Below are 24085 nucleotides of genomic sequence, written 5' to 3'. Positions count from 1 at the left end.
ATTTGTCATTTCTTTTGCGATATACAAACGAATTCACCGGATTCACGCCCTTTTATCCAAGCCATCAAAATCTTTAAATACACTTCTCCTTAAGTGCAATTCTACGAAAATCTATTTCCAAAGAAGACTATTCTTCTACCGAGATAAAACTTTCACTTATCTTTACTTTAAACGACGTTTTGACAATGACTTGCATGTCTAAATACATTTATAGCGCCCTGGGTGATTTATGTGACTGTTTGTCACAGTAATAAGGAAATAGAACTGAGTAACACACACACCGAGCTATTTGGGTCCTCATTTACTTGAAATCATTTCTCTCAAATTTTGGCTCGTAAAAGCCGTCCTTCCCCGAAGAAAATACCGCAGTGACATTATCAGCTAATTACTTATCAAATAATCTACATATTTTTGTTGTAAGAGGATTTGCATGGGGGTCCTGCATCTTCAACAAGTTCACTTTCAACCCAAGCACCATGCGGTGGATTTTAGGGGCAGTTTTAGTAGCTTTTGCTTTGATTGAAGCTGCTGACCAGAGGTAAGTGTTGACCTCCATATTGCTATTGTTGACCTCCATAATTTAAGTCACTGTAGATGGTATTGCACACTAAGATAAAGCAAAATGAAGAAAGAGAAAAACGTATGTCAACAATTGCAATGGGATTATTTTAGGTAGCATCTTGGCATGGTATGGTATGGGGGGGGGGGGGCAGTTGACGTGAAGACCGCCGTGTACAAATGTGCCGAATTCGGTACTTCTCGATGTAATTGCATATTTTTCAATTTTTGCAGGCTTTTGTTCAAATATCACGCCCATGATTACTGTTTTTTTTTAATATTAAAAACACCTTTAACGTTCTGAAGCTGCATCTTATCTTGCCGTTATAATATCTAACTCATTGGTCATTGCATTGTCTTAGTGACGTCAAAAATGATGGCATCTTCATGGACGAGGCAGCAGCCAAGGCGTTCGGCCCACGGCGGGTTAAGAGGAGCTGGCTGGGTGGTATCATTAAGAAAATAACTGGAGAAGAACGGAGTGAAGAGAAAGAAAGCCGGAAGGAGACGGCCAGACGAAATGAGCTGAACAGATTTTGTGCCACCAACTGTTGGTCTCAATGGACGCCATATTCCCCGTGCACTGTCCAGTGTGGACATGGAGGTGAGCACTTTAACTAAATGGATGACCATATGCATGGGCAAAACTCCATTGATGATTTGCATTTGTAAATGTATTACAAATAGCTAAAATAAATAAATAAATAAATAAATGAATAAATAAATAAATAAAAGAGTTTATACATTGATCGTTGTACCGTGTATGTATTGGCAAAATGATGACTACATAAACAAATTAATAAGCATAATATAACAAGTAGAGCAAAAGAAATAAAGGGACAGCAAAATATCACAAGGTACAAACTGAAAAAAGAATGGGTGAAATACTCTGTATTGGTAAATTCAAAGTATTGTATTGTGACATGTAGGCACCAGAACACGCACGCGATCTAAAGCTCCTCCAGCGAGGTGTTCAGGCTGGGCCGCCGGACACAACTGTAACGGACCCTCCCTGGAACGCCCGGGGTGTTCTGTACCCTGTAGTAACGGTGGCACCCCTGGGAATGCGATGTGCTCCTGTTCACCCGGGTTTATTGGGAAATGCTGTGAGACCAGTAAGTACTGTGTAGAAGTATTGTCCGTTTTATGTCTGTTTTATTTGTTGTGCATGCTAATTGCACAGATATTGTGTATGGTGTTGATAGAAGAGAATAATTTTTTTCAACACTGTACTATGTGGAAAGACCGTTACCTCCGCCCCCGAAAAAAAAAGACCCGAAAGCAGGATTACCTCTAAATTTGTAAAACATCTAAGGACAATCTCTGTCTTTATAAATCTCTGCTGCATAAAAAATTATAAGATGTTAAATGTTAACTGTGTTAGGTTATGAGATGACTGTTGGCAAAATCTATGCTTCAGATTAGACCGGTTATAATGTTTATAATTGTCAAACAGAGGTCACCTGTCAACATCCGGGCAGACCAGCTCATGGTGACGTCACACCGAGTTCTCCCCCGCATGACGTTGGCACGAGGGTTACATATAGATGTGAGACCGGCTACCGCCTGCAGGGAACAAACACTCGAACTTGCCAAACTAACGGCAAGTTCGATGGATCATTGCCGACTTGTGAGCGTAAGTAAAATGATATTTTTTAATCTTAGTTATTGTACCACCAGCGTTAGCGCTGGCGGTACACATGGTTTCGGTCCCGTCCGGATCGTTCCGCCGGCTCCGCCGGCTCCGCCGGACGGCTACCGTTACCGCTTCTCCTCCTAGACAGTAAGGGCCCCCGTACCCATCTCATGGATTTAGGTCACCTATAATCTCAACTCGTTCCACGTAAAATTTGGGCTTTGTCGGTATTGGGGTCTGGGTGTGGCACTCATTACAATGCACCCTTGTCTAAAAATGACAAAATTAAATGCTAATTATCTACCCTACGGAAGGAGTTATGGGAAAAATTTCTATAGACGGCTTTCCAAAAGTCATATGTGTAGATTTCAAATATACCCTTGGATTTGACCTTTGACCTTTACTTCAAGGTCAAATGGGCCAAAATTTTCAAAAAAATGAAATTTTTTATGAAAAAAATTTTTTTTGCCCTGTTATTCAGACACTACACAGACTTAACCAATAATATTATTGGAAAGTGTTACCCTTCAGGTCATCTTTCATCTCCATGAATTTGGGGTCAATCGGTGCATTTTCACGGGAGTAGCGGCCATAAGATACCGAAACTGAAAACTGTCTCTAATTCGGGAACCGTTAATGCTAGAGACCCATTCTTTTTTGCATTATGTAGAGCATGTAAAGCCCAACACTGGAAGTGGTCTCGGTTTTTTTGTATTCCATACGGTTTTCGAGTTACGCTGTATCAATGAGTACATATTGGTGGTAAAAGCAAAATGTGTAGTACGGTAATGGATAATAAATTTTGAACTCTGGAAAAATAAAACATAAGGCTTGGCAAAGCAGACAACTTGTGTTCAAAAATGACATTATTTCATCAAATTTGAACTTCTGAAACTTCAGAGCACCTCCTATTTCAAGAATTTTGACCAAAATGTCATTTTCTTTATTTTAATTAATTTTTTCTGTACGAAATTTAAGGCACATTATGGTAACTCCAAAATTATAACATTTAGTCCCTTATATCCCCAAAACTGGCAGAGATAGGTCCATAGTTACTATTGAAGTTGAATAGGAAGTCATATACTGGCTATCTTACTGTGACCTTGAAATTGACCTTTGACCTACTTTTCACCATGAACTGAACTTTGCAAATTTTGCTTCCCTTTTATCTCCAAAACTGGCAGAGATAGGTCCATAGTTACTATTGAACTTGAATAGGAAGTCATATACTGGCAATCTAAATGTGATCTTAAAATTGACCTTTGACCTACTTTTCACCATGAACTGAACTTTGCAAATTTTGCTTCCTTTTTATCTCCAAAACTGGCTGAGATAGGTCCTTAGTTAGTATTGAAGTTGAATAGAAAGTCATATACTGGCAATCTAAATGTGACCATAAAATTGACCTTTGACCTACTTTTCACCATGAATTGAACTTTGCAATTTTTGCTTTCCTTTTATCTCCAAAACTGGCTGAGATAGGTCCGTAGTTACTATTGAACTTGAATAGAAAGTCATATACTGGCAATTTACTGTGACCTTAAAATTGACCTTTGACCTACTTTTCACCATGAACTGAACTTTGCAAATTTTGCTTCCCTTTTATCTCCAAAACTGGCAGAGATAGGTCCATAGTTACTATTGAACTTGAATAGGAAGTCATATACTGGCAATCTAAATGTGACCTTAAAATTGACCTTTGACCTACTTTTCACCATGAACTGAACTTTGCAAATTTTTCTTCCCTTTTATCTCCAAAACTGGCAGAGATAGGTCCATAGTTACTATTGAACTTGAATAGGAAGTCATATACTGGCAATCTAAATGTGACCTTAAAATTGACCTTTGACCTACTTTTCACCATGAACTGAACTTTGCAAATTTTTCTTCCCTTTTATCTCCAAAACTGGCAGAGATAGGTCCATAGTTACTATTGAACTTGAATAGGAAGTCATATACTGGCAATCTAAATGTGACCTTAAAATTGACCTTTGACCTACTTTACACCATGAACTGAATTTTGCAAATTTTGCTTTTCTCTTATCTCCAAAACTGGCTGAGATAGGTCCGTAGTTACTATTGAACTTGAATAGAAAGTCATATACTGGCAATCTAAATGTGACCTTAAAATTGACCTTTGACCTACTTTTCACCATAAACTGAACTTTGCAAATTTTGCTTCCCTTTTATCTCCAAAACTGGCAGAGATAGGTCCATAGTTACTATTGAACTTGAATAGGAAGTCATATACTGGCAATCTAAATGTGACCTTAAAATTGACCTTTGACCTACTTTTCACCATGAACTGAACTTTGCAAATTTTGCTTTCCTTTTGTCTCCAAAACTGGCAGAGATAGGTCCATAGTTACTTTTGAACTTGAATAGGAAGTCATATACTGGCAATTTACTGTGACCTTGAAATTGACCCTTGACCTATCTTACGAAGAACTTAAATTTGATTGTACCATATATATTTTTTGCAAAAGTTTAAAAATTCTTGTTGATTGCATTTTTACAGCTTGTCAAGCACAAAACTGGTGGCTGTGTCCCTTATTTTGTGTATGTGGGGGTCTATACGAATGCGCTTGCTCCAGCTGGTGGTACAATATTCGGAGGCGGTATCGCCTCTCTGATCCTCTAGTTAGGATTAAATCTTCATCTTATATTTCAAATGTCTAGGGTTCAAGCATTTGACATTTGTTCACACTCATTCTAAATATTGGGCCCATTTAACTTTTTTTTAAAGTAACCGACCAGAAGAATTGTTCTTCAAAGTTGAACCTCACTAACATCAGTCTAAAACCTATCTAGATTTATCTGTCTTCGCACAAAAAAAAAACAGTTCAGAGACAAACCGCACTTTTCTCTAAAAGTGCATTGTACAGGTACACAGGCAGCTTTGGGAGAGTTATTATCACATATTTCCAACTGGTTCTAGTTGTTGACTGTGGAGATCCGGGTACTCCCACCCAGGGGAATCACAGTGTGACAGCCACCACGTACCAAGGCACCGTGTCCTACTCGTGTTCTACAGGGTACAGAGTTCAGGGAGACACCACCAGGACATGTCAGGCTGACGGTACATGGAGTGGAGAACTGCCACAGTGTCAGAGTAGGTCCAACATGGCACCGCAGTCCGCCTTTATAATGTTACCTCTACCCCGGCTTAAATGTAATAATAACCACTACTATGTTATCTTTGACACATATACACTTCTTTTCTCTTCTTTTTTTACCGCACTGTCAGAGTACAGGTAGGTCCAACATGGCACCGCACTCCGCTATTATAATGTTACCTCTATCTCCGTTATAATGTCATAATACCCGCTTCTATCTTTGTCGCATATATACACGTCTATTCTCTTCTTTCTGTATGCAATTGTAAATGACAGAGAAAAATAATGATTTAAGGAGTTAAACACTTTAGAATATTGTAGCTTTAAGTTTGTTAAAGCTGTATTTGTATTCATTCCACTAGTAATCTCATGTGGCGCCCTCCCTGGGTTAAAAAACGGGGTTCAGAGTCACTCCGGTGGCCCCACTGGGAATGTGTACGGGGGAGAGATGACATTCAGCTGTAACAGTGGGTTTTACCTACAGGGGTCTAGACAGAGAAAATGTCAACTATCAGGACAGTGGGACGGAACTCAGCCAACTTGTGAACGTAAGGTTATTTACTGAATAATGATTTGGTTGGATGCTTTTTGAACTATAAATGGTCTGAGTTATGTCGGGTAGCACAGTGGTAGTTTTATTTGCATTTCAGAACTTTTTATTGTTATTTTGAGGAGTAATCACAGTCAGAGGTTATTAACTTCACATAAAACTACCTTATAAGTTAGGAGTTATTATTTACAAGCTATTTGTAAGTGCTTGAACAATTTAAGGATCACCAAACCTGCTAACCATAATATATATAGTTCCATTGCCACTTAGATTTATCCACATACTGTACATATCTGTATTAGTGAATTGGCTCTTTAAGAACTCATTTTCTATCACAGCAATTGTCTGCCCTGATGTGACAGACCCACAGTTTGGAACCGCCTCTACTCCTCAAGGAACCCGGTTTGGGTCAAAGGTCACCTACACTTGTGACAGTGGCTTTATGTTACAGGGAGACGCTGAGAGGACATGTGAGGCACAGGGTATACAGGGGGTGTGGTCAGGAAGTAAACCTCAGTGCACACGTAAGTTGACAATGACGTCATCGATTATGTTTACGTCACAAAGAATGTTGGTTTACAGCATGTGATTTGTAATATGAAGTGAATGTGTGCCAATGTAAGTGCGTCGTTTGATCTGTAAATCTGAAGTATAGAGGAAAAAGTAAGTCGCTTTTTTTTATCTCTGTTGCTATGCAAAATTAATTTATCTCGTTTAAAATCTTGAATTGTATCAGCAAAAATATGTTTATTAAAATAACTAAATCCCGGCATGGAAAACATTTCCAAATCGAAGTGACAATTTGTATAGAATGCATATAATAAATTTAAATAACAATTTTATATAATCAATCTCAAAATAGTGCCCAATGATGAAAAACTCTGATAGCGTATCAATACAACAAACCATTTCAGCTGTGGACTGTGGTGACCCAGGTCTTCCACATAATGGCGTCAAAACCGGAAGTGAATACACCTTTGGAAACGAGGTCAACTTTCAGTGTCAGCCCGGCTACTTCCTTCAAGGCAGCGATAAGATCACGTGTACAGCATCCGGGCAGTGGTCTGCAAAATTACCTAACTGTTCAGGTAGATTGATGTCCATTTCTTCATACGTTTCAGAAATTATATAAATTGATTATATATATTAAATGGGGAAAAAAACATAAGAGAAAAATAATTATTTTAATATTTAAATTAAATCAATTAAAATTGATAAGATGTTTTGTTCATTTATATTCGGCACAGGTTCATGTACTGTTATCATGATTGTCCATCTCTGTTATTGTTGCTAATGTGTCTTTTCTACTTCTAGCTTGTCCGCTCAACCAGTACAAACCCGGTGTGAACAGCAGAATATCCTGTGTGCCATGCCCTGAAAACTCCCACACTCTAGATGGCGCCAGTACTGATGTCACTCAATGTGTTTGTAACTATGGTTACGAGGGTCCAGCTGGGGGTCCATGTTCAGGTGGGTGTGGTCTTTGTGTTATCAATCAATTTATTTAATAAGGTTTTTTAAAGTGAGGTACTGTAGCAGTGTAGTACTGTAGTTTATATCTTAATAGAAGTCATCTCTTTTGTACTCTGCAATCCAAATCTTAACCTGCAGGAAGTTTGTGTGCCAAAATCTCAACTTTGAAAAATGTTCTTCCTGGATTTAATCAATTGGTTTGTTTTTATATAACCTAATGCCAATATTATTGTCTCCAGAGATCCGTTGCCCTGCCCTGAATCCCCCAGACCACGGCAGTATTGCAGCGTGTCAAACTGCAGTCAACGACACGTGTACTTTCCAGTGTGACCCAGGGTACATCTTTGGAACAGAAAGTGAAAGTGCCACCAAAGTTTGCAAAATCGATGCCACGTGGACGGGTGGAAATGTCACGTGTCTTGGTAAATGACAATAATAGAGTTAAGGCAGCTACCAGTATGAGGAGTGTGTGTACAATCCCTGCCTATCCTTTATATTGAAATATCATATAGGACGAACACAGGCTTGCAATTTACCATTTCATGATTGGCAGTCAATGGCACATTTACCGGTACAGGTAGCCCATAATTACATAAATAGTAACAATGTTTTAATGACGAAGACCATTCCTTAAGCTTGCTTGTATATCCATGTGACATATGCATTTCAGAATGTCCGGTAAATACGTACAAATCCGACCCCACATCATGTGACAGCTGTCCCGCACTGACGAACACCAATGGAACTGTGGGTAATGTAATATCCGGCTGTGTGTGTGATGGCGGCTACAGGGGACCTGGAGGTGGACCTTGTGATGGTAGGTGGACGGGGACATTTACTGACTATTTTGGTGAAAAGTTTGCACTGATGTCTGCTACTGTCTGTTGTTGATCGAAGTACATGTAAAGATACACTGCATTGTACATCATTTGTATTATTTTATGGAAAATTAACGATGCCCTATTGTATCTGGTTTTTATTTTGGTGTGAAAGACGTGCAGTTGTGAATTCTTAATTCTAAATCTGTTTTGTTTTCTTTAGATATTGACGAATGTGTAGAAGAGAATGGTGCAGGTTGTAATCAAACATGTGAGAATACTCCTGGAAGCTACAGGTGTCTGTGCACTATACCCGGTTATAGAGTTCACCCAGTTGACTCAACGTTATGTGAAGGTACATTGAATAATTATTATATACCTGGTTATAGAGTTCACCCAGTTGACTCAACGTTATGTGAAGGTACATTGAATAATTATTATATACCTGGTTATAGAGTTCACCCAGTTGACTCAACGTTATGTGAAGGTACATTTAATAATTATTATATACCTGGCTATAGAGTTCACCCAGTTGACTCAACGTTATGTGAAGGTAAGAACCTAAACCGTCATCATATTTTCAATCCAGTTGTTGTTTGGAATCGTCTTAACATATTAGACATTCTAACCATTTAATTTTAATAATGGTGAATTTGTCTACTTCCAGTGGAGAAGCAGTGTTCGGTATTCGGTATCCCAGAGAACGGAGGGTCTGTGTGTCATCACGAGTTCTTGACCAACACAGACAGATGTCAGGTGAAATGTAACAAGGGGTTCGAGTACGTGGAAAGAACCAATGCCTTTGAGGTGTGTGGACCGGCCACCAACTGGCAGTGGTCATACGAGATTAATAAAACACCGGTCACTGGATGTGTGGGTAAGAATGGAGCTTTGGTGACTTTGGTGATTAGACAAGAAATGTGCTTTAAGACAATTACAGTGCGGATATAGCCTTGAGTCCTTTGGTCAAAAACTTACATTCGATAAGAAAGATTAGTTAAAATCAACTTCTTGTGGTTCCCGTTAGCTCACAACTTATTTATTTGCACTGCTTTTGTATACAATTATGAAATAATGAAGACAATATTATTTAAGAAAAAAAAATATTTTGTCACTCATTTTCTTATTACAGAATTCATATTTCCACAATAATTAATTTCACTTTGTTTGTTCTTCAATACTTTCATAATTGTGACGATTATTTAATTGCAGAGCAATTCTTTCCTGGAGTGGAACTAGAGGCAGAAATAACGTACTTTGTTGACGACTGTGTGTCTCTTACTTTTACTCAGCGTAGAGAAGCAAAGCAAGCTTTGGTTGACATTTTAGAACAAAGGGGTGTCTGCAAACAAAATGGCGTCTCTGTTTGTAATATCTCGGACGTCCAAATTGAATGCGGTCCTCAGTATTCCTTTGGTGGTGTTCGTAAACGTGACACGTCTGGCAATATTCTGAAGTTCAGATTTAAGATTAAAACACATCAGAAGCCCTCAATTGATTTAGACTGTACCAAGTATTGTAATGGCTCTGAAAACTGTGACGAATGCGCCCAAGGATACATGTCAGAGACGGAGAATATGATGAACAGCCAGCAGAAAGAAGTTCAGAATATATTCAGCCCAGTTGGTTCTCAAATCAATGAAACAGCGGCAAATGTCACAGAAGCGCCTTATCCAACACCAGTGCTGAAGATTGGAACTTTGGTACTGAATCCGGTGCCAAACAGTTTCAAGATGGACAAGAATATGTTGGTGTCTTGTGAAGATGGTATGGAAGTACGCGGGACAACCTGTGGTGAGTACCCACTTTTATGATCATGTTCGACATTAAAATATACTCAAAGTTATTACACTCAAAGATGCATTTGACCATTATTTTTATATACTCAGTATATTCTAATGACCCTTCATCACATTGCTCTTACTTGTAGGTAAATTGAATTTATCAGTTTGGGGAGAGCATGAGTTAACTTTGAAACTAAAGACTTGGTCAGCATCTATAGCTAGTGACGAACCGTTTATGGGCCAGAGTACTTATGTTCTGTATATCCAAACGCAAACGTACACAGCCCGAGACAACATAAGATCTAGAGCTATAGCAAGGCACGTCAATGTTTAGATCCGTGTCATGCAAACACACCTTAGTTTAACACATCTTTAAGTAAGGACGTAGATATTCAAAAGAGGTTGCGTGTTTTTGCTACGATAAGCGGCCATTTCCTGTCTTGGTATGAAAAATACATTGCATCGGAATTGACATCTAGGGGTCAAGGCCTATGTCTGTTGGCAACGTGCGATAAACTTTCGTTAAGGATGAGGTTAACAATGCTACCAAAATGTTTTGTTTTGGACTCTGTCAAGTGTTGGTCACAATTTTGTTTATGCAACTGGTGCGAGTCTGAGCAGGATCAAGGGCTGTTAGCATGCCTGGATGCGGTGTTTTAGTCAATCATACATTGTACACGTGAGCAACCCAGAAAAAGTCGTCTGTGTGCATGAATTCCAACAACTTTGAGAGGTGACCTTGAAATTGCCACGCATTAAGCAAAAAACTAAATGAAAGGAACAAAAATCCTTTTTTTAACTTAGTTAAAGGGATAATAACTCTTCGTATGATATCTATATTTCACAATAAAAACATTGCGAACAACTCATAGAAATATAATATATTCTGTTTTACCACAAAAACGGCAGTTATAGCTATTATTCTGATATCTGAGCTTGTCTTCAGATCACGTGACCTCCACTGATGGCTGTACTCTGTTATAATCTCTTAAGAGATTTTAACAAAAAACCAAACTTTTTAGAAAAAAACAGGGACTAACTCTGAATGTAAAAATGGATTCATTAACCATTGGTAAGTATGGGAGAATTGTTGTTTACTCCAGGAAAATTCATTTTTTGGCCAAAAGGAAGAGTTATTATCCCTTTAAGTTAGTCGTATTTTATCATTTCCATTCTCTATATGCAAAGAGTATCTGAGGAGACACTTGCATCAGGTACATGTAGCTAGCTGTTATAGAACTGTGGATTTTAACTCTCGGCAGGAACTCTCTTAACATGCTGGGGCTAGCTCTTCCTCTGTCACTTTCTATTTTCATTTGTTTCTGGTCCATCATTTGAAGTCAGGCAGATTTATTATTACGAGGAAAATTTATTTCACCTAACTGTGTCCGGGATCTGTCAAATTGTGGAAATTAGACAGTTTGGGATAGGCCCGGGTTCTGGAAAATGATTAGAGAATATCCTGTTTATTTGAAAGATGAGCAAGAGTGGAAATTAACATGAAATTGAATAAATCAACTTCTAATATTAAGCATTTGTTGATCAACTGTGCTTATTTTGCATTAATGGTTTAAGGAAATTCGTTGTGGTCAAACCAAATGCACAACTAGACACTGGTTTTACAGATTTCAACAACAGGCTTCTATGCCAATGACCATACACAGACTATATCGTTTGTTCTGTTACTTAAACATGTGTATACCTCTTTATAGTTATTTGATATATGTTATATTTTATTTAAACTATGTTCATCTTTCATTTTCAGTCCCATGTCCTGCAGGCAGGTATCTGCCACCAGGGGGCTCCACCTGTCACAAATGCCCGCCAGGAACGTTCCAAATCGAGACTCAACAAACATTCTGCCTGCCATGTCCGCGCGGATTTCTCTCTCTATCTGGAGCATCTGACTGTAGCCCGTTATTCAAGATCATCTTCGACTTCATAAAACACGTTGGGGAACTAATGGATAGTATAAATGAAAACGAAGATGACATTTCGTCTCTTTTATCATTAAAGTAAATTGATGCAGGCAGTCTGTGTTATATTCCAGAAGGGGGGCGGGTATGGGAGGGGGTGTCAAATTGTGACACAGGGCAGTGTAAAGATAGGAATATCACCTACTAAATATTTTGTACTGGGGCATCCTTATGAAAACGAGTAAAAATGTTAATCCTGCCTTTGGCTGTTATACTTTTTACAAGTACGTAAATGTATCAAATTAGAAACAACAGTTAGGTCAAATGTTTTAGTTTTTTTGGATATAAATTTTCTTCGCTTGCTATATTTTGCCAGGTGTTGTTGACCTTTAGCGTTTGTACTATTGGTGCATCTGTACTTCGTTTCCTTTAAGGGTGTCCTTCTTTGATATGGTTCCAAAATAAATAGACTGTATGTATTCATACCCAAATGTTTTGATTTCAATGCAGTGTTAAGTATATTTTTACTGTTATCAGTGGACCTGTGCCTTGTTTGACATTTCACGGCGGAAAGATTAATTTAACTGAATTGTGAAAATTCCATCGTTGATTATATAAAGGTAGCTGTTGAATCATCCCCCAGTAATGTTATCATTGAGAGCTTTGAACAAGTGTATCTTTGTTCCACACCCTCTTCCGAGTCGCTTATCCGTCCTACTGCTGCTCTCAGATCTGAAGATAAGTAAAGTTCGGAGTTCAGAGTAGAGTTCGTAGCTGGATTTTAAGAAATCGCACCAAATTTCTGTTTCTCTACTGAAATTTCTGGGCATCTAGTTTTCTTGATGTCAGTTGCAGGTGTATGTGAGCAGCTCACCTAATAATGTTTCTCATTTAAACTAACGACTTTAATTTGGGAAATTTCCCTAACTTGCGGTTTTGCAGTAGGACTATAAAGAAAAGAGTATGCCCTTAACGTCTTATGCTTAACAATTTATCGCTCGCTGCGTTTAAAAATCACAACTTGAACCTGATAATGAGAGACTGAGTGAGCCTTTAGTAATGACTTCACTTTGATGAATAATGCCAACGGCGATGAACAGGAGTTATTTGATGACGGATAATCTGCCTGTAAACGTTCTTTATGTATTTTAAACCCGCACTTAATTTCCCTCAACACTTTTGAAGACACGTTAAAGTCCTTGCATTTGCTGGCCTGTATTAACTGATACAGCGCAGATAAAAATGAAAAGGATGAGTTGAGTTGGGTTTAGTTGTAAAATGAGAGTTGTTACAGGGACTTGCAATTAACTCCAGGATTTATAGCCTATTTGGTATTTAAAAACAGGGTCCTCTAAATGATGGAAAACTTGTTAATACGATGGTAAGCACATGCTACTAATGGACAATGACAAACCCAATAAACAATATAACGTGTACAGTGCACATAATTATACGAATCGCCTACAGTGCAGATATTGTGGTATAATAAAATGCATGACTCCGTAATTGAGAATTTTTGTCTTATTCACTATAATAAATAGGTGGGATTTAAAGTAATCTGACATTTAAAATCATGAATGTCATTTTCAATAACTGAAGTTAACTATTTCCTTGCGGTTGTTTCCTTTTAAGAATGGTAAATAGCATGAGAATTTATTGATAATAAAATGGCTGCCTTACGGCAACTTACTAAAACGTGGAAAAAAAAGGTTTCAAGGTCATTCAAAGTCATTATATAAAACATTACCATTAAATAAATTGAATGCAAGTAAAACACTGATATTACATACATTGAACGTAATTACATGGCATTAATTAAGCCTAAGCAGGGACTTTTGAAACCAAAATCTTGACCCCAGAATGGCGGGGTCCTACATTACAACCACATGAAATGATTAAAAAAGGAGGCGGCTGCAGATGCCTAGGACGTATACGTCGTATTTCTATTACCTGTGGTATACATGTTATCTGATATTATCAAAATATATCATTTTAGGATGAAACAATACAAAACATACGATTATATTTTCTCTATAATTTTATTTATTTATTATGGTAATTAAAAACACTGTCAAACTGATAATGCAGATAAAGAAAAGTCACACTTGGTCACATTTTGTCATGCTGTGACATTTACACATATACAACATGACGCTCTTTACTATGGAATGTTTTGGAGTCTTATGACACATATTATGACAATATTTTCTGTTTTCCGGTACACAATTGCTGTCTTTGGTGACAGAGGTTTTTGTGTCCTCATGAACTACCTGCTCGACATGACGCACCGTCTCCCAGCATTCCCGGGGGGCAAGATTCACACCTAAAGCCAAGCCCGGGGGCAGGGATGTCTATACATTGTACACCTTGGTAACAGGAACCTTCCCGGCAGCCAGGAACATCTGGAATTATAACATGGCTTCTTGTATACTTCTAGTGTAGATGCTGCATGCAAGTGTATATCTATAAAACTACAGGCGGAAGGTGTGTGTGTGTGTGTGTGAGAGAGAGAGAGAGAGAATAGATGATGATGATGACGATGATGACGATGATGATGAAGGTTATACCCAATGCATGTACTGGCATATTTGACTACAAAAACACCAAACCTACATACTATTTATCAAGCCAATACTCACCAACTTCACACCTGGCCCCCTCCCAGCCACTGTGACACAGACAGCTTCCATTCCTGGGGTCACAGCGGCCGTTAACACAGTCACACGTCTCTTGACAGTTGTCACCATAGCTTCCATCTGGGCAGACTGGGGACACAAAACATTGACTTCAAACGACATCGTGATTGTTAATTGACAAGATAAAGTGGTTCTAGACATCTAGATAACTGACTTTGGACCTCAGTGTTGACTTCATACTATCTTACTTGTAAAACAAACGAACTCTTGTTTATAAGGTCTGTGTGAGAACAAATGCCAATGATTTCAATCAGCTACAGAAGACGAAACTTTACATGACTAAACTTTACGACAACTCTATATCTATTACATCATGCAATATGCCAACAGCAGCCCACTCACCAGAGCACATCCGGGCACCTGGGCTCTTAGTTGTGGTTCCTACAGGGCACGGTAGGCACTGGAGTTGTCTTTCTAGGGGCTGGAACTGCCCTGATGAACACGGCAGACAATCGTTAACACCTTTGTCCAGGTACGTCCCCGGCTGGCAAGGCACTGCAAGTAGGAACATCGTCTTACATTACCTACGTGTTGTCAGGCTTACAGACGAGGATTTTTGCAAACAAGCAAACAAGCAACAAGAACGGTATATGTTTAAAACATTGGGTCAGTATTTTAGAACATGAGAGTAGTTAATGCCCTTCTATTCACTCATCAAATAAATCAATAAATAAACAAACAGATATTAAAAACGAAATGTGTTTATAGGGAGTATGCCTTTTATGAAATGATACCTATTCTCTTAAAACGGTCAAACATACTAACCACAAGTTTCATTCGCGGCTCTCATGCCCTCTTCACACGCTACTACTACGTCGCTTGTCTTGACATCGTCTGGCTCGAACTCTCTCCTCGCCGCCATGAATTTCATCCTGTTTTTTTCATTGGAGAATTTCTGGGTTAACTGCCTTTTGGCATACAACATGGTGGCCCTCATAAAGCGGCGGAAAGTCGGGAAGCAAAGTTCGGAACAAAAGGCGTCTGGGATACGTAAAAATTGACAGATCTTATCGCAGTCTTTAGTTTCGTTGAACATCTTTTTGGCGGTCAAGTTAAAGGAGAAATCGACGGACTCAACTACCTCGTCCACTCCGCGCCTTCGTCGCCGTCTAGTGGTTCTGCCACAAATGATATCCACGTTTGCGACGTCGCAGACTTTGGTGGTGCGTTTTAGGCAGATTCCTTCCGCTGTGAGTTTATCAGCGAACTCCTGGCGCACAGCAAGCCGCTCCTCGGGAGTGAGATCGTTACAGGCGCGGACGAAGTAGGCAGACTCTGCCTCCAACCGGAAGTCAGGGAAGAATTGTTCTAAAAGAGATGAACATGACCTTATAGTAAGTTCAGCAAGTCATACGAATGTGGTGAGCGCCACATGTAAGTATATTTATTCAATAATTTTGGAAAGTAAATGGATAAGATAAAACAAAACATATCATCCGATTTTCTTGAACATGCACTCATTAAGAGCAGACTTTTCAATTACATAACTTACTGCAAATTAGTTAGTGCAACATTAAGTGTACCAAAATTCTAACCCGTGGAAAACAGACCTAAACACAGCGTACTGATCTGAATAATCAGACCCTGTTTTTTTTTGTTTTAAACAATTTACGTGAGTTTGCTTTCATCACCAATATACTAGCTGCAGTATGCTTATGAATTGAATGAATACAATGTTAAAATATCTGTCAACGACACATAACGCAGGCATAGTTCCCCGTACCAACCTAAGCAAGGTTTGAAGGTGTTCTCCGGATCTTCCTGTTGATGAGACCAGATAAACCCCGTGGACGGTCCACATGACTCGTAGTCGTTGATCCTGGATGGGAACTCGTAGTCTTTGTTACATTTCACGCTGCACTGCTGAGAATTCTGTTCCCTGTACCAGTGGCAAACCAGACCACCATTGAGGGGGGCGTCCTCTGTCGTCAGGTTTCTGCACTGCTGCTCCACTGAAAATATTACAATTCTTGTTATTGAATTGCCGATATGGTGTTACTACCCTACCCTCTACCAGGGCGACAATTTGATTTTTCACAGATATTCACAGATATGGCTCTAGATAAACAGACAGTCATTTGGCTCTGTGGCCTTTCCCTACATAATCTGCCACCCTGGTGAAGGGTATTATTACACTGTTCAAAAATAAAATACGTAAAACTTAAGCGTTCCATGACATGTTTTGGGTTTGCAGGCAACACTGCAAATATAGGCATGTGTGCGAGATAGGCCAGGAACTTTGTTTTCAATGGCTTTAAAATAACTTCTTCCAATAGAAAGGAATAATATGAATACCATTTTGAATCAGACACTGACATTTTGAAAACTTACCGACACAAACGTGTTTGTTTTCAGGGCTTATCCCGTATCCCTGAATAGAACAGCTGCACTTGTAACCGCCGTCGTTGTTGTCGCATACGTCATCGCACGGACCCCGGCCTCCGTTTGGTGCGCACTCGTCTATGTCTGTAGGAAATTAGAAAACGTGAACTTGAACCTGCACATAGACCTAAAGATGGAACCACTTCAACCGCACTCAGTTAATGGATACTCTACATTTGCAATTAATCCTTACACATAAGAATAGTATCAACAATAAATAATTCATTAAATTATTAATCCTATAACTAAACTGATTAATATTATATTTGATGTAGAATGTGCTTTTTATATGAGAAATGTTTTCGTCGGATTGATAAACCCGACCGCAGTGGTTTTATTCGAAATACTTAGTAGCCTATTCGTGGTGCTAGGCTGGTCTGTAATACCAGATTACAGCTCATCCTTATTTCCTACCTGTGCATGGTCCGCCCGCGTTCCCTGTGTAGCCAGCGTCACACGTACAGCCGCTCTTCATGTTCGCTACTCCATCAGTGTGAGAGTGTACGGGGCACGGTAGACAACTTCTCTCATCTGACTTGTACGTGTTCTGGAGACAGGCTGGGGAAATAAACAAATATTTAATAGCATTGAAATGACAAAAGGATGCCATCCATCTTAACCTTCCAGCAATCAATACTCGCTGTCCAACGCATTTTGTCTAGATCTGAGATTAACGAGGGCGCACGTGAGCTGTTTTGAAACACCCACCAGTAAGTTTGTCTTGTGTTAATATTCAAACATGCAAACACTCCATTAGAATACAAGACTGAAGCTAAAACATTAACACAACATAAATAAATAAATTGACTTACGAGCACAAGTGGCGTCGGTGCCGTCCCACTGCCCGTTGCCCTGACAGGTCCTCATTGCGCTGCCTTTCTCCATGATGTAGCCATCATCACAGCGAAACTCACACACGTCACCAGGGCGATCACCGCAAGCTGAGCTGGTACCATGGTCTGGCTGGGATAACGGAGGGCATTTCACCTCTACCAAAAAGAAAAGCTGATGAATGAAGTGAACTTTATAAGAACGCTCGAGTAAGATATCCGTTATAGCTGACATCAACAACCGCGGAAAAAATTCGTGGTCCAAATTAAGAAGTACGTTCTCTCACCTTGACAAGGCCCCCCTGCAGGGCCGGAGTAGCCGTCATCACAAACACACTGGTCCTGGCTGGTGCTGGCCTCAGTAAGGGTGTGGGTGTTAGCAGGGCATGGAGAACATGTCTTAGACCCACTCGGCATGTACGTATTTATCGGACAGGCTGGAAATGGAGACATAGGCCTATCATAAATCTTAGGTCAGTTTCCTATTACTTTTATTATTATTATTTTCACTGGAGCTGTTTTTGCCTACTAGTGCCCAGTATATTGCGCGTATGTATAGTTATCTTAAATTTGAATCATAATTTTAAATACCTCTCACTGATAACTAATACAAGTACCTGTATAAGTGAATTATTTAACTCGCTATCTGCCAGTTTAAGAAAACTCCAGGTTGTAACAGCTGTATTTTTGACAAACCTACCTTCCCCACACACATTCTACACACAGCCCTACCCCCCCCCCCTCCCCTTGCCCCTTCAGGCACTCACCTTCACATGTGGGAACTGAACCGCTCCATTTACCATCAGCCTTACATTTGATGGACTTGGTGCCAACCAGCACGTAACCATGGAAACAGCTGTAGGTGATGTTGCTAGGGTAGTAATATACACTGCCATCTTTGGCGCCGTTGGCAGGTTGCCCTGGGTTACCACAACTTGCAGCTGTAAAAGAGATTTCGATGTGTACAACAGATCCTTACCTAAGTCTAAACTGTGCTTGTCTTGAATTGATCATGTTTTATAAACCCGTTTCCCAGCATCAACTGGAGGTCGTATATTTAATAAGTTAACTTACAGACACCTTGAAAGAACGAATTCAGGGCAGTTACCTTGACAACGAGGTTCTGTGGCGTTCCAAAACCCTGTCTCAAGACACTTGATAGCATGGGACCCCTGGATCACGTGACCCGCGTCACACTCAAACGTCACAATTGACCCAAAGGTGTAGCGGCTTCCAATGATTTCTCCGTTTTTCGGCCTTCTGGGGGCGTCGCATTTTATCTCTGCAGGGAAAGAAAATAAAAATTTGAAGCAGAATATTTGTTTCGTTTTAATGGGCTAAGCGTCCTCATACTGAAAGTGCTACTTGCACCATATCATGCAACCCTTACACCCCATTTCCATAGATTAGATTGACCTACTTTAGGTCGACCTTACTCCCTGGGGGTTCACGCTAAATAGCTGTCAGCCGGGCGGACACGAAAGTTAATTACACCCTTACAGCTTGTAGTAGGCGGGACGGACATTTTAGTCGGATTATCTGAAAGTAATCTAGTGAGACTCCCCGCGGGGATAGATCGATCTAAAATCTATGGGAATAGAGCCTTAGACTCTATTTAGACGCTATTTCACCCACTAGTACATGTATTACATTTTCCACAGAAACCATTTCAAGCAGTTAACATAAGGAAACTGATCGTTTGCACATTACAGAAGACACAACACAGCTTGTTAATGCCTTCTTTAAAAAGATAAAATGTGCTCTCTTTTTTTTTAATTGAGTACATAACGTTGAATGTCAATAGCATTTTACTACTGACATAACAACCCTTCCACTGATATGCTCATTGCATGACTCAGGCCAATGCATATAGTGTATTTACAGTCCATGTTTTAGTGGTGTCTCACCTTTACAGACTGGTGTAGACCCGGACCACGTTCCGGTAGCCATGCACTTTCTTCTATCAGCCCCCTCCAGTTTGTAGCCTGTCTGGCAGGTAAAGGTGACGACATCATTGAAATAAAACGCAGTGCCGTCTCTCTGGCCGTGACTAGGAACACCAGGGTCACCACATGATATCGCTGGAACACACAGAGATCACTGCACACACGGTTTACTACCATTACCTTTATTTTGATATGAAATCAAACCTGAAAACTTGAAACTATTGCTTTCTTATCAATTAAAGTTACGTTTTTCTTTTTAGGGAACCTAGCATCGTTTTTAACTATTACATTTATAAAGTTAACATATATTTGATTCTATGACATCAGACCTAAATACGTTTATATTACATTGATGCATCTTACCGTAGCTATTATGTAATGAAACAATGCACAATATAAAATAGATAGATACGAAACTAACGATCACAAATTGGGTCAATCCCGCTCCATTTCCCAGTGTCCCCTTGGTCAAGCTGGCACGTTCTGATGGCTGCACCCACCATCTGATAGCCCTCCTGGCAGCGGTAGACCAACTGGTCATCAAACGCATACTTCTCTTGGACGTTCAGGATTTCCACGTGGTCTTTAGCCGCCGGCATCGTGCATACAACCCCTGCAAACAACAGAAATAATTGTAGTTAAGAAGCCAATGGTAAGCTTTTTTGAATATAGATGGTTATGTATCATTATAAAGAATAAGCATTTAAAAAGGAGGGGGAGAGATTATTAAGGAGCTTTTCTGAATCAGTGATATATCATGAACTTACGAGAACATTTAGGTGGTTCTCCATTCCACGTCCCGTCCGGCTGACACGTGATGGAGTCCCTTCCCGCCAAATGGTAGCCTTCATTGCACGTGAAAGATGCCACAGAGCGCACGCGCGCAGGCCAAGTTCCGGTGACGCGACCGTTTTCAGGTTTTAGAGGATGAGGACAAACAATTTCTGAAATAGGTTAAAGAGATAATTTTTCCTTGCCTATAACTGCAGAGAGAGAGAGAGATGCCTCGTTTAGCATCTTTAAAGCAATATTTGGCCGTGGACGTTTTTTTAAATCTATTTATTTTTATTTTGATTATTTATTAATTTTCTTCTTGGCGAAAATTTAAGCTCAGCTGAAGTAAACATAGCGGTTTGACCAATTTCTCAACTATTTCTATAAAATGTATAAGATGTCTGTTGTAGATTTTACAGCATACGACTTCTAAGTGCCAATGTTCAGTAGATGGAAAGAGTACCCACCTTCGTCACAGCATTGACCTTTCCACCCAACCAGACATGCGCAGTTGCCACTTCCGTCTCCTCTGCCGCCATTAGCGCAGTCCTCGTTACACCGGGAGGTCGCCTCCAGTTTTTTGGCACATTGAAAATTTTGTAACTCTGCACAACGACCAATCGTTTGCTGCTCTCGTGTTCTCGTTCTCGTGCCTCCGCCGCACCTGAAATACAACATTTATTTATTCATTTGCTTATATAAATGCAGGCCCGTAGCCGGGGGAAGGGGGGGGGGTGCGGGGGTTCGAAAGACCACCCCCCTTTTTGCCGGGAAAAGGTCCACTCTAGGTAAATTTGATCTAGGTACACTAAGGTTTAATGACAAACAGTCCACATTTTCAGAAAAAGACCCCCCTTTTTTTTCAATTTCTGGCTACGGGCCTGAAATGTCTCCGTTTCAAAGACTCCCGAGACGTTACTCTGCTGCAGGTTCAAAGGGCGTTGACCCATCTATTTAGCCATGCTATACGTGCCTATTGGAGCAAGCTGACCAGTCTGTCCATTCGGTGACACAGATAGAGTGACACAGCTGCTCTAGTTGAAACTGGTACATCCGGGGATCCCAGTTGGTGGCCGCCTTCTCAGCTTTCCCTCTCCCTAGTAACAGGCCTCCTATGCTGACCACGCCCTTCAATAGACCCCCCACAGCCTTGCCTATACCCCCCAGGAAACCGCGCTTCATGCGGTGGTTGGGATGAAGAGATTTGACCAGGCGGCCGGGGTCTTGGGATGATTTGTCTCCGTCTACGTCATGGAACCTGTGAAATAAATAAATAAATAAATAAAATAAATACATAAATAAATAAATAAAATCTTAGACCTTCGACTGTTCATCAAAATTTATGTTAAAGATGTCCATAAGAATCTTTAGAACCTATATAAATGTCCCCAGCCTGCACATAGAAGTCAAGAAATGGTATTTGTGTGCGTGACAAACCACATCTTGTCGCCTCATGTAGCCGATAGCCCCGTGTCTGCTGTCAGTGTTTAGTAGTTATAAATTGCTGTGTTACTTCTTATTTGAAAATGAAAACGAACTGCATGTATCTCGAAAGCTACATGTACTTGTGATGTGTGTGTGTGTGTGTGTGTGTGTGTGTGTGTGTGTGCAGGGGTGGTGGTGCGTGTTCATGCGCGCGCGTCTGGGGGTGCCTACATATTGAGCCGCGTACACAGGAGTAATCTGAACTCAGATACGTTAGAAACCTTAGGTGGTGTTAGCGTCTTCCTGCAACCCATCTCAAGTTTGCCATCATTCAGGAGAGGTGCAGTGGATAATTTCATTCTAGGCTTTTGTTTTTCTAAAGCAACACTTTTCAGTAGGCTAATGTCGACCACGTCCATGCATACTCTGACTTCCACACTGTGAAGATAACTTTAAAAACTTACAAGTCGTCTAAAGCAACATCTCCCTTCTCTCCTTTGAGGTCTATTTCTTTCTCTCCTGCAAATTGTTTTTCTTCGGTAGCTTGGGACGCTGCAGCCAGAGCCACCAATATGAATACCGCCAGCGACAGCCGTGGCGCCATCTTTCAGTGGCAATAGATCACCTGAAATATTAACCTGAAATCTTACCTTAAATGTATTGAGAATGGAAGGGTGACATCTTTCATCACACAACTCAGGGAGGGTAGCATTTTACACACGTCTTCTGTGAGACGTACAGTAACAGGCAGGTGTGGGAGTACGCGCGCGCATGGGCGCACAGTCATTCAAGTACGCCCACATACGCACACACACAAACATTCCCAGTCCTAGAAGCTCCCCCCCCCCCCCCCAGGTCCAATCTTATAACTAATGACAGCATGCACATTTAATATGCGGGAGCTGCAGTCTTTTCCTCGGCAACACAAATTAAATAAGCGTCCAATACTTGAAATCTTTCTTTTAAAACACATGTGTAAATAATCGTGAAACATTAGTAAATCTATCATGCTTGGGAGTGTGCGGGACACCTCAGTCTGCCGGAATCTGAATTCATCAGTTTTTTAGTGCGAATGTGTCACCTACGACAACACTGCAGGGTGACCTGCGCTGCACGATATTTGCTGGCATAACATTCTGTCTAGGCCCGCGTCAGGAGGGCTTATGTGAACACATTTAAATCTTATATACTGAAATATACATGAAAGCGCTAGACTTATTTTAAATGTTGGGATTAGTCCCGAAACATTGTACTCCTCGGTGCTTCTAAAATTGTGAAATTACAATCAGCTATTAAACAGAAAATAAAGTTAACTTACCGCAGTGAAAACGTTTTATGAAATCGTGACAGGAATAGCAGACGACACAACAAGTTGCGCTAAGCGTGGCTCCAGCGTTTCTGAATGACACTTAGTCCTATACAACCATCAAATGAACCAAGCCCTCTCTGCAGGTCAGAGGTCACGGAACGCGGATTTTCCCTGACTGTTCACTCAGCTCCCGGGGCGGAGATGTTAGCGGCAAACAAATCAAACTAAGATCCGCTTTAGCAGGAAACGCTGATTAAATGATTTAACCCTTCCCCGAAAATTGAGATAAGGTGAGAATGAATAACAGCACAAAGAGAGTTAAATCCGCTTCAGAGGGCTGGAAGACCATCCCGACTGGACGGTGCCCAGTTTACTGATTCCTGGCTTCTCTGGCTTCTTTTCTGGAAATTATTTTTATCAACTCTCCAGTGCGCGTGTCCTGAATTCAGTTGAAATTGCCATTATTCCTGCACTTTAAAACTACAGTGTTTGGAAAAAAAGATATACAATCCCAATGTTCACGACGGTGACATTGCTTACAAGGCCTGTGCCTTCTAACGCTTGTCCATCGCGGTATTAACGAGGACGTATTTACAGCACAACTGTGATATCTTTGTTCATTTCTGATTCAAGGCGTACAAAGCTACTAAATACGAAAATAAACTCTGTGCCATAAGATAAGTTTATTTTAAAGCTATTTACATAACTCGCCCAACATGCTTCAACACTATCTAATTTTATATAACATCTGGGCAAATGTTTTGAGGGGGGAATGCTTTATGCTTTGGGAAGATGACACTTGTCTAGTTACACGTCCAATACGATTGCAATGGCATCCAGCGCATACTTGGCACGAAAAGAGTAATAAGCAG

General features: G+C 40.2%; 2 protein-coding genes across 2 annotated transcripts; one reads left to right on the top strand and one right to left on the bottom strand.

The window, feature by feature from the left end:
* Window positions 1–353: 353 nt before the first annotated feature.
* LOC147762000 (uncharacterized) lies at window positions 354–13357 on the top strand. Its single transcript, XM_087012028.1, has 15 exons — window positions 354–538; window positions 921–1162; window positions 1488–1673; window positions 2015–2194; window positions 5133–5306; window positions 5673–5858; window positions 6199–6384; window positions 6775–6948; window positions 7175–7330; window positions 7573–7755; window positions 8004–8150; window positions 8375–8506; window positions 8819–9028; window positions 9364–9945; window positions 11701–13357. The coding sequence occupies exons 1-15, from the start codon at window positions 477–479 to the stop codon at window positions 11952–11954; spliced, it is 3054 nt and encodes a 1017-aa protein (XP_086868154.1). The 5' UTR covers window positions 354–476; the 3' UTR covers window positions 11955–13357.
* A 514-nt stretch (window positions 13358–13871) lies between these two features.
* On the bottom strand, window positions 13872–23413 carry LOC106163467 (uncharacterized). The gene is made up of 18 exons (XM_013541063.3): window positions 23223–23413; window positions 22369–22529; window positions 21453–21737; window positions 20947–21143; window positions 20473–20649; window positions 20127–20318; window positions 19667–19840; window positions 18868–19041; window positions 18527–18700; window positions 18047–18196; window positions 17742–17918; window positions 17344–17487; window positions 16879–17013; window positions 16275–16499; window positions 15313–15855; window positions 14890–15042; window positions 14491–14616; window positions 13872–14253 (listed from the first exon to the last, which is right to left on the bottom strand). Exons 2-18 carry the CDS (start codon window positions 22506–22508, stop codon window positions 14111–14113), a joined length of 3309 nt encoding a protein of 1102 aa, XP_013396517.2. The 5' UTR covers window positions 22509–22529; window positions 23223–23413; the 3' UTR covers window positions 13872–14110.
* Between the last annotated feature and the right edge of the window lie 672 nt (window positions 23414–24085).

Source organism: Lingula anatina, chromosome 4 (assembly GCF_051362555.1).
Source record: "Lingula anatina isolate TDL-2025a chromosome 4, LinAna3.0, whole genome shotgun sequence".
In the NCBI taxonomy this organism is placed as follows: domain Eukaryota; kingdom Metazoa; phylum Brachiopoda; class Lingulata; order Lingulida; family Lingulidae; genus Lingula; species Lingula anatina.
This window is presented reverse-complemented; position numbering and strand designations above follow the sequence as displayed.